The sequence below is a fragment of the Amphibalanus amphitrite genome, unplaced genomic scaffold (genome assembly GCF_019059575.1).
Source record: "Amphibalanus amphitrite isolate SeventyFive unplaced genomic scaffold, NRLGWU_Aamphi_draft 000395F_arrow, whole genome shotgun sequence".
Classification (NCBI taxonomy): Eukaryota; Metazoa; Arthropoda; class Thecostraca; order Balanomorpha; family Balanidae; genus Amphibalanus; species Amphibalanus amphitrite.
Window position 1 is genome coordinate 300,001 of NW_024881889.1, and position 10,000 is coordinate 310,000.

General features: G+C 42.8%; 2 protein-coding genes across 2 annotated transcripts in view; both read left to right on the forward strand.

The window, feature by feature from the left end:
• Positions 1-514, forward strand: part of LOC122390413 (uncharacterized protein DDB_G0271670-like) — a 3,693-nt gene extending 3,179 nt beyond the window's left edge. The window contains exon 6 of the mRNA XM_043383319.1: positions 224-514. Coding sequence (XP_043239254.1) covers positions 224-514 — 291 coding nt within the window. The remainder of the gene's footprint in view (positions 1-223) is intronic.
• Positions 515-8,414: 7,900 nt separating this feature from the next.
• LOC122390435 (serine-aspartate repeat-containing protein F-like) overlaps positions 8,415-10,000 on the forward strand; it is a 6,559-nt gene continuing 4,973 nt past the window's right edge. Inside the window, exon 1 of the mRNA XM_043383379.1 lies at positions 8,415-8,453. Coding sequence (XP_043239314.1) covers positions 8,439-8,453 — 15 coding nt within the window. The 5' untranslated portion in view covers positions 8,415-8,438. The remainder of the gene's footprint in view (positions 8,454-10,000) is intronic.

A 10,000-nucleotide genomic window follows, 5' to 3' on the forward strand; every position in this document is an offset into this window, starting at 1 on the left:
CTTCAGTCTTGAATTCCTCTACATCGTCCGAGCCAGAGCCAGATGATTCGACGCTGGTTTCGCCATCGTGTCCGAAATCAGTTTCGCTTTCGGCTTCGGGAGCCGCTCCTTCCTGCTTGGCATCAGCCTCTTGCCCTGCCTCAAGAGATGAATCAGTCTCTGTCTCCGAGTGACCTTCCTCAGCATCCAGTCCGACAGCCGAGCCTTCAGCCTCTCCGGCCAGCTGCTCTTCGACGAGCTCTGCCTCTGCCGCGGGCTCTGCAGTCTCGATGGCGACTTCGTCATCCTCATCCTCCGATGTCAGTCCATTGGTGCTGCCTTGGGGAGGGGACACGATCACAATCAGCGACTCGGGGAGCTTGCTGAACGCCGCTGGCTGGAAGCTCTCCAGGCGGTGAAACTCACGTGCGCCGGGAAGAGGCTGTATGCCTGCATTGGGGACCTCCCCGAACGGGGCCGAGTAGACCGCGGCGAGAGTGCACAGCAGAACCTGCAGAAGGTGGAGAGGGGATGATGGAGCACTATATCTACTGAAGGAGAAGCACCGTTTTATGAGTCCACGCAACAATGCATTTACACAATCACTGTGTTTTACACAGCACATGCCTATTTTTGCTATTTATAACGATGCCTATTTTTGATATTTAAGATGCAGTGATCTCATTGCTGAGTCATTACGAAGCAATGACCAGTGCCGAGGCCTTTGCTTCATAGTCTTTCATTATGAACATTGTTTGCTTTTACCATTTTAGGTGTGATATTGGCCGCTGTGGGAGCATTTAGAAAGCACGATAATGACTGGTAATAAATTATGCTTTAATGTCCTTTGTAAAAAAACTTTTTGACACTTCTTATTAATCAGAGCTATAAGAGTGTCACAGTAACAAATCAAACACCAAAATCTTTTGAAGCAGCATTAATTTCCGATCAGTTGCAATGCTGCTATAATTATGCAGATCACATTTGGCACTGTGCATAGTATTACAATGTGTTTGTTACGTATGATTTTCTACGATTTAAGTTGTTTGAAGAAGATAATTGCCTAGACACTGGAGAAAAACACCGATTAACCCGCGCATGACTGGGGGGCTCTACAGAGCCCACCTCCCGTTTTTCGGCAATACCTTCTAAACCGTTTGACGAATCAACACGAAACCTGCGGTAACCTCCGCGACATCAAATTAACACTTCTGTTAAGATTTCAACTTTCTAGCTAACATAGTTTAGCCGGAAATGACGTCAGAGTGACGTCATGTCGGCCGATTTTAATGCAAAATATTGAATTACGACAAACGCTCTCAAGAGCTTAGTTTTGAAGATAGATCCAATTTCTTTGCATGAGTGGATTGCAAGTACACGTAGCTATCAAACTGCTATCTCCAATTTTCGATATTGTGAAAGTTTTGGAAACTGTGTTTTTACAAGTACAAAAATATTTATTTCGTGTAGTGCTTTTGCAAGGAGCATTGATAATACTATAAATTAACTTTGAAGCCATTATAGTCAAAATGAAATGAAATTTAGTCAAAGTCTAAACCGTTATATTATAGTCAAAATAATGAAAATCCTATCCATCTATGAAAATCCGTGATATCAACCCAAACTTAAATACCTTCACACAGTCCTGGCCAATCGTTTAGGTTGTTGTGACTTTTGGTAGGTTACGAACCAGAAAGTAGTATTCATTTTTTGTTACTTGCATGGTGTGTATCTGTTTGTATGAGCGCTTGATTATATAGAACATGATAGGAATTATCATCGCTTGATTATAGAACTTGTGACATATGATGTTGTAAGCATATTGAAATAAGCATTTTGTGATCTGGATGTCGACATCTACCTACATACCAACGGAGGAATGTTTCCATCATTGTAGCGTGCGAATATGTTTTTGTATGTTGTGAAGTGTGTAAAGGAATTTCAAAAACTCAGACCTGATGATGACAGTGTTGTCGAAAGCTTGTTTCTTTTGTTTCTCTTTGGTAAACTAAAGAACCAATACAATTTTTGGCATGTTATTGATCATTTTCACATCAATTTTGACTATAATGTCTTCATCATGCCAACCATCCAAACGATTAATAACTTTGAAGCGACCTTCTCCTTGATATTATGTCAAAAATGAAAGAATTATTTACATGTGCATTCGGGCACAGCCCATCATCAGATGTATATTTGAAAAGACAGCCTGTCTTTCAAATATACATCTGATGATGGGCTGTGCCCGAATGCACATGTAAATAATTCTTCATTTTTGACATAATATCAAGGAGAAGGTCGCTTCAAAGTTAATTTATAGTAAAATATTTATTTTTCATTTTTACAAAACGTTTTTGATTTGTCGAAAAAACGGAATACATATGTGAAGAGCACACAGTGATGAAATACTCTAGCAAGTTTTAGTCCAATATCTTCAAAATAGCCAAGTATTAGTATTATTGTCAAAATTTTAAAATTATATATTTTTCAAAACCATTTTTTCAGTATGTTTTTGACATCATACAGCAACATAATTGGTACCATCGTGTTCCTAAGCTGAAACTGCATCTTTTTGTGGACAAATTTCATTGTCAAAATTTGACCTTTTCTGACCTGAAAGTGATCTGACCTCCGGTAAATTTAGCTGAAAATGACTTCGAATAATACAGACGACATCATTTTCTAAATCTACGAGTAAAATGGCCATAAAACATGCGTCACGTGACCGATACATGATATATATTTTCCGGGACCTTGGAATCCGGAGGTAACCGAACTTGTATTTCGATTTTTTTTTTCAGGTCAAGGCCAGGTCATTCTATGCCATGGAAATTTTGTAGCATGTATCGGTCATGTGACCCATGTTTTATGGTCCATTTTACTCACAGATTTCGAAAACAATGTCATCTGTGTCATTTGAGGTCATTTTCAGCTGAATTTACCTGAGGTCAAGTTACTTTTAGATAAAAATGTTAGCTTTTGAAAGTGAAATTTGTCTACAAAAAAGGTGCCTATCAGATGCAGTTTGTACTCAGGAGCACGATGGCGCCATTTATATTGTTGTACGATGTCAAAAACGCACTGAAAAATGGATTTGAATAATCGTGTATTTTTTTCTAAATGCGTTTAACTTGGTCATTTTTTAAGACATTGGGCAAAAAATTCCTAGAGTCGACGGGTTTCCTATTATTAACATTCCGTTTTTTTTAGTCAAAAACTTTTTGAAAACATTTAAATATTTTTTTGTAATTGTATATGTATATTTTTCGAAGTTGTCAAAATTTGGAAAATCCGATATAGCAGTTTGATAGCCACGTTTATTCTGAGTTCACACATGCAAATAAAGTAGAACTAGCTTAAAAACTGAGCCCTTATGAGCGATTGCCGTAGTTAAAAGTTTTGCATAAAAGTCGACCGACATGACGTCACTCTGACATCATTTCCGGCTGACCTATGGTAGCTAGAAAGTTGAAATTTAGACACTAGGTGTCAAAGTGATGCCGCTGAAGGTACCGCAAGGTTCGTGTTACGTTAAAAGGGTTTTGAAGGTATTGCAGAAAAGTGGGAGGGGGAGCTCTGTAGACCCCCCCCCCCCTCCCCCAGTCATGCACGGGTTAAGTATCTCAATTAGCAAAGCTTATTTAAAACAATCAGCTGATAAAGCGTTGCGACCAGCACTTTAACTGAGGCATATCGCGTTTCCACTTACCACTGTAATCCTCATGTTGTGGCGTTCTGTGCACTACTGCCAGCTGGGGTCGCGGCTGTCACATTTATAGCGGCGTGGGTGCGTGCACGTGCTACATTTACCTCCGTCTCTTCCTCCCATCCGCAAATGGACGTGACAAGTCGACCTACTAGTAGGAAGCAATGAATGGCACCAGTCCGCAAACCTAGCGCATTCTTTTCCTCAGAACATGATGAGTTCCTCCTTTTGCAAAGGGCTATTTGCTTCCTTGAAGCCCTTTCAGATTCATACATTTTCAATGTTAAGTTTTCATAGCTCAGCTATCTGTATGAGCATTGACCAGCGTATAGCAAATAGTTCGTTTAGCGAGATGAAAAGGTTTAAAAAAAACTTTATGTATTTTCTTTATCCCATGCGTACGTAGCATTGATTACATTATGTCCACTACTCCTTCATAGAAAGTGAAAATATCTCTTTGTCTGTCTAATGTGTAAGTGGCATTAAAATACTCTGCCAAAATTGACCAGAGCTCCGTTGTAAAAAAAAACTTGGGGTCAGCGAAATTGACTTCTGTGAGATACTCGCAAAAAATCTTAACCCTCGCCGGCACAGGCCATTTTGAGTCCTTCGACGGCACAAGGGGGGGGGGGGTTGGTACGACCCCCCCTTGCGTTTGGCCCCTGATCGAGCTAGAGCTTCGCGGAAAAAAACGAGCGTGTTGCCCGTCACGAGAGGAAGCCGATGATACCCAACTTTAAGGTCCTAGGTCATCGGTTGACCTTCCAGGTCAGGTCAATGACCCGAAAACCGGGAAAATCGGGACCTGTTAGAAAGTCGTAAAGCGTAGCTGCTATGTGGTTTTCCGGGGTGCTGATCACGAATATCGTGTTAGTTTTGATCAGAGATGATGTCTTTAAGCATTTAGACCAGGTCGTGTCAGGTCAGGTCAGGTCAACCGGTAGGGGTTGTGACGGGTATTCGTAATACGTGTCATCCGTCTCTGACTGCTTCGTAGCATGTTACGAAGGCACCAAAACTACTTCGTAAATGTTCAAATGGTTGCTCAAATGGTTTCAGTCCAGCGTAATTTGACGGTCTAAAGAATCATTTCGTTGACTCAGATAAACCTTTGTCAGCACTGGTATCACTGTGAATGTTACCAAATGCCGTAAATAGAATAGTACGACATCTTATAAGATTGGGCCCATGTAAGATCTGACGCCTGACTTTTGCATTGCTGACAAGACTTGACCTCATACCTATAACGTCACTAAGATCATCGCACTTTTCGACAATACCTCCCAACCAACTTGGACTAGCGAGTCGGGAAGGTCACCAATGGACTTTGAAAGAAAGACCTGCCAAATATATTGATATGCAGCATAATCTTATATGACCTGTTTCGTGACCCTGAGTAAATGGTTTTGACCTGCCCTTGACCTGATGTCAACATTTTTAGTTGAGTTTACCCAAACGAAAAGCATATCAGTCGACGCGCATGAACATGATAAATATGATGGTGTCAATATCGTGACTTTGCAAATTGCAATCATTTTGGAAAGTTATTCACCAAAAAGCAAACCTCCATTTTTGGGCACATGACCTGACCACAGAGGTCACCGGTTGACCTGAGAACTTAAACTGGGGTAAGTACCAGTTAACCTAAGGTTAAGCAGTCTTGTTGCTAATGGCTTTCACAAAATGGAGGCTAATCCTCGCCCGTATTGGCCTTTTTACAGCGTCTAACGTCCCAGCTGTTCGGCTTCATTGGGTAGAAGATTTGCGCAAAAAAAAAAATAGGGTGTTGCCCGTGACGAAAAGAAGCTAATGATCATCTGACCTGATATATTTTCAAGAGTGAGAATTTAAATTGTTCGGGCTTTGTTTTCGAATATATCACTATTTTTGTTTAAAGATTTGATTCAAAGAATATTGTTTAAGCTCATGCATTTAACCCCGCCCGCACATGCCATTTTCCCATCCTAGAACGCACATGGTGGGGGGTGCCACCCCCCTTGCGCCATTTCGTTCCTGCTGGAGCTAGAGCTTTGCGGCAAAGATCAACAGATTCGTTGGGAAGTGACGAATACAATGGTACCCACTTTTACCTCATTAGGTCAACCATTGACGTTCCAGGTCAGGTCAAACTAAAAATGTTCCTGTTTGGGGCCACCGTTGGAATATCACGTGCGGCACCCATCATATACCGAAGGCGCTGCCGTTTGTGGTGTCAAGCCAGCTAGATCAGCTCTTTGTCACACTATCCGACTAGGTTTTTACTGGCTGTGGTCATTTCAGGTCAAGCTAGGTCAAGGTCAATGATATGTGTTTGTATGTCTGTGTGTGTCTGTGTGTATACTGATGTGTGCACCGATTGGTTGGTGTGTCCCTATTGCATGAGATCATGATCTGAGAAGCTTTTACCAAAAATGCAGTCAAAAAACTTCACGAAAAGTAAATTCGGCAAGCCTAAAATGCAATGTTTTTAGATGACCTAGGCTGACCTTGACCCTGACCCTGACATCTGCACATCGTCGAATAACATGTTCCGTGATAGGTGAAAGGTAAGACTAGCAAAAACATACCGAAATCAAGGTGTCAAAAGCTCACAAGACTCATAGCCAGACCCCCCCCCCCCCCTAGGGGTTTTCACGATAGCTCCAAACACGCTGGCGATAGTGAGCTGAAACCTGTCATACCCGACCTCTGATTCAAGCCTCATCTTCTGACACCAACCGCATTTTCGGGTAGGTCAGGTCACTGACCTATGACATTATACTAAGTGAACCTCTGCACGGCCTTCAGATGTCGCAACTTCGCAGCGCCCTCAATGCCAGAGGATCTTTCACAGGACAATGAAACTTGCAGGACCTAGTATCCATTCAGAGTCTCAAAAATTGTATATCCCGGATTTTTCCTTAAGGTCAAATTAGGTCAGGTCATTTTCGTGACCTTACCATTATAAGTCAATGGGGAAAAATTAAAACTGCTATTCTGGCGCCGGGAACGATCTCCAACTATCTCAAGCACACAGAATCGTGATTTCGTACACTCCTTGCAAGGTTCGATGCCTTACTTTTGCAATGTTGACCTTGCGTGACGTCATTTATGACGTCATTAGGTTCATATTAGTTTTTCGTGAATAACTCCCGATCAACTTGAGCTAGCGAGTCGGGAAAGCCACCAGTGGACTCAGAAAGACCTGCCGAATCAAATAATGCGCAACATGACCTCCTTTGACCAATTTCGTGACCTGTGGCGCTTACCTGACCGTGACCCGAGGTCAGCAACCTAAGCTGACCTCATCCAAACAAAAAGTATATTATTAGTTTTTTGCGAAGTTATTCACAAAAAACGGAATCGTACCCTGGGGCACTTGACCTGACCTCAGAGGTCACCGGTTGACCTAGGACCTTAAAATCGGACATTAATCTCTGCGTCTCGTAAGGGCGCACACGCTCGTTTTTTCAGTGACACGCTAGCTACACCAGGGGCGAAACGGCGAGGGGTTCGTACACGCCCCCCCCCCCTCGGCCGGCGCGTATGTGGAAAACCAATAGGTCCGGCGAGGGTTAAGGCAATGAAATTCAGGAAAGATGTATACTTGATCAACTCGAGGTCACTGAAAGTGTCGTTGCGACCGTCCACCTTTTCGTGAATTATTTGTGAGAAAAAAAAACGTTTGACAATCGTTACCTTGCATAAGGTCAGCCGTCAGGTTAAGTCTCAAAATGGTGTCAAAATGTGCCTTTTTGACCAGCTGAGTCGAATTGCATGCGCTAAGTTAACTTTTGAGCTTAGGCAAACAAATCGCACACAATCTACGAGCTGTATTTTACTAACATGCATCGTATTCCCTAAAACGATATCACAGCTTACCCTTCGATATAAGGGGAATCACATTCTCCGGAGTCCGGCGGCCTGTCGCATCACATCTTCCGATAGGAGGAGATGCAATCTTGCCGGAGGATGTGATGCTGATAGGGTCATCACAGATGTGATGTGATGTCATGTGATGTGATGTGGTGTGATGTGACGGAAGATGTGATGCTGATAGGATGTGATGCTGATAGGGGCATCACACCCTCCAACAGTGGCATTGTAACCCCCAGAAGGCACACCTCGTAAGTTCGTAACCTTTGATGGGGATGTCTCAGCCTCCGATAGTCATCACATGCTCAAGTAGAGGCACCGGTTATATTATATTTTAGGTTAGGTAAAGTTAGAGGGTTAGGGGCTGGCACTGGCTGCACTGCACTGCACCGGTTAGGGGGACATTTCATCTGGCATGGGAACATGCCTTCAGTAGCAACATCTCATCCTCCGATAGATCTATAATTTCTGACCATACATAGGTATACTCGTACGTACCGTGGGTGGAAATTTGTGGTATATTGGTAGCAGTTGCGCTCCTAATTGACACAATTTACTTTTTACGATAAAAAGTGATGCATGTCTTGCAGATGCTCCGAATGCAGATTTTCATAGAAAATTGCTCGAATCATGGATCAAATATGCCGTTTTTCACCCGCGCCTTGGCACACCGATGAGCCTAATGAGCGCATTGCTGTGCGACGATGCACCTACCGCATATAATTGTCCACCTATTAGTTTCCGCCGTCTGGAAGGCCGGTCGGCGCTGAGCTCCGTTTAAGGAGGTGGCCAGCAGGCGTCTGTTGGCGATTTTTGTCGCATGTGGACCAGTGTTGGCGAACGGTATAAAGGCACTGCGGCGCCGCCCGCGCGGCAGTGGGGCACGGAACATCGCACAATGAAGCTGGTCTTGGTGAGTGCATGCGACTGGTGATCTACAGTGTGTGACAGAACGCCTCCGAGCCTGCGGCCGTGCTGAGCAGGCGAGAACGGTCTGAGTACCATCGAAAGGCTTTGATAGTTATTAGGGTGGTGGACAGGCTGTGAACCTCATATTTCGTCAGCTGCTGACTTCAGCTCAAGCATTGACATAAACTACCAACAATTCGGCATGGAAGATGCTTTTTAAATAAGTGGCTTTTAATTGCAAGTCACTGAAGTCATCAGTATCTTTTTTATCCGACTAGCGTTAAAGCTTAACATTAAAAAAAAGAAACGAACTTCTAGCAGATTCTAAGCAAACCTTGCATACTTTGGAAAAAATCAATCAGCCTTAAGCCACACATTTAACCTGTTAGCCTTTAAGGTTAACAGCATACTACCAAATGATCCTGACAATCATAACGTTAATAACCTTTACTTGATAAATATAGAGATTAGAGATGCTCTCATAGGCGCGGAAACCTGGGGGGGGGGCAGCTTGCCCCCACAGCTCTGGGGCCGTGGGGGTGGTGCCCCCACAACTTTGAGACGGAATACCGCACTGTTTTCCCAATGTTTCCTTTTTTTGTTGGAAAAGCAAAGGGATGAAAAATAAGTGGCCTAAAGCCGGTGAAAAAAAAAACTAGATTTGAGGGTGCCCTAGGTTGATTTCTATTAGGGTGTGCCCCTCCCCCCCCCCCCCCAGTCTGAAAGTAGTTCCCGCGCCCCTGGATGCTCTGATTCAGTTCAATCCAATTAAAAACGTTCGAGTTTTGATATTTAACGTTTGCTTGGTGTACTGGCGATACAGAATGGGCATGTTGAACACTGTGCATGGGAGGAGGTGCTCATCAAAGACTCTCTCGAAATTTCGAAACGCCTTATATTTGCATTTTATGCGTCACTGCGCACTTTACATACAACTTTGTTGAAAATATAATTGTTTAACTCACTTATATACAAGTTTATACAGCCTTGCTTATGTGCAAGGAAAACAGCTAAGCTGATCACCTTGGACGCTGTTGGTGGGATATACGTGTATTTCCAAATTTGGCACCTGAGCCCTCCAGCGATAGAATATCAGGCCAATGCACAACGAGCAGCTCTGATGTCTTTTTTGATGTGAATGCTGCTTTGATAAATGAATAAGACCATTCCAACAATGGTAAAATTACTCTTAATTATAATTCGGTACCTACATAATATAACAACTGAAAAAGTCATCTACGCCGTCAATGTCGAATTTAATTATAATATGAAATGAATGCAAATTAAGAGTTTTATTATATGGTAAATCTATTTCATAATTACATTGTAATGTGACATACTGCTATTGTAACCACCAAAGATAAGCTACTGAAGGGATCTGACTAGAGTCCGCTTTTCTTAAGTTCTACTCTCATTGTAAGCGTCTCTTTGAACACAGCACGATCTTTGTCGGGCGAATTAATTGGAAAACTGATTCAGAGCGCATTTCACAGGGTGTCGACTTGCCTAGAAGTATTCCCACATTACTCCCTTTTTAATCGTTTGGATGGT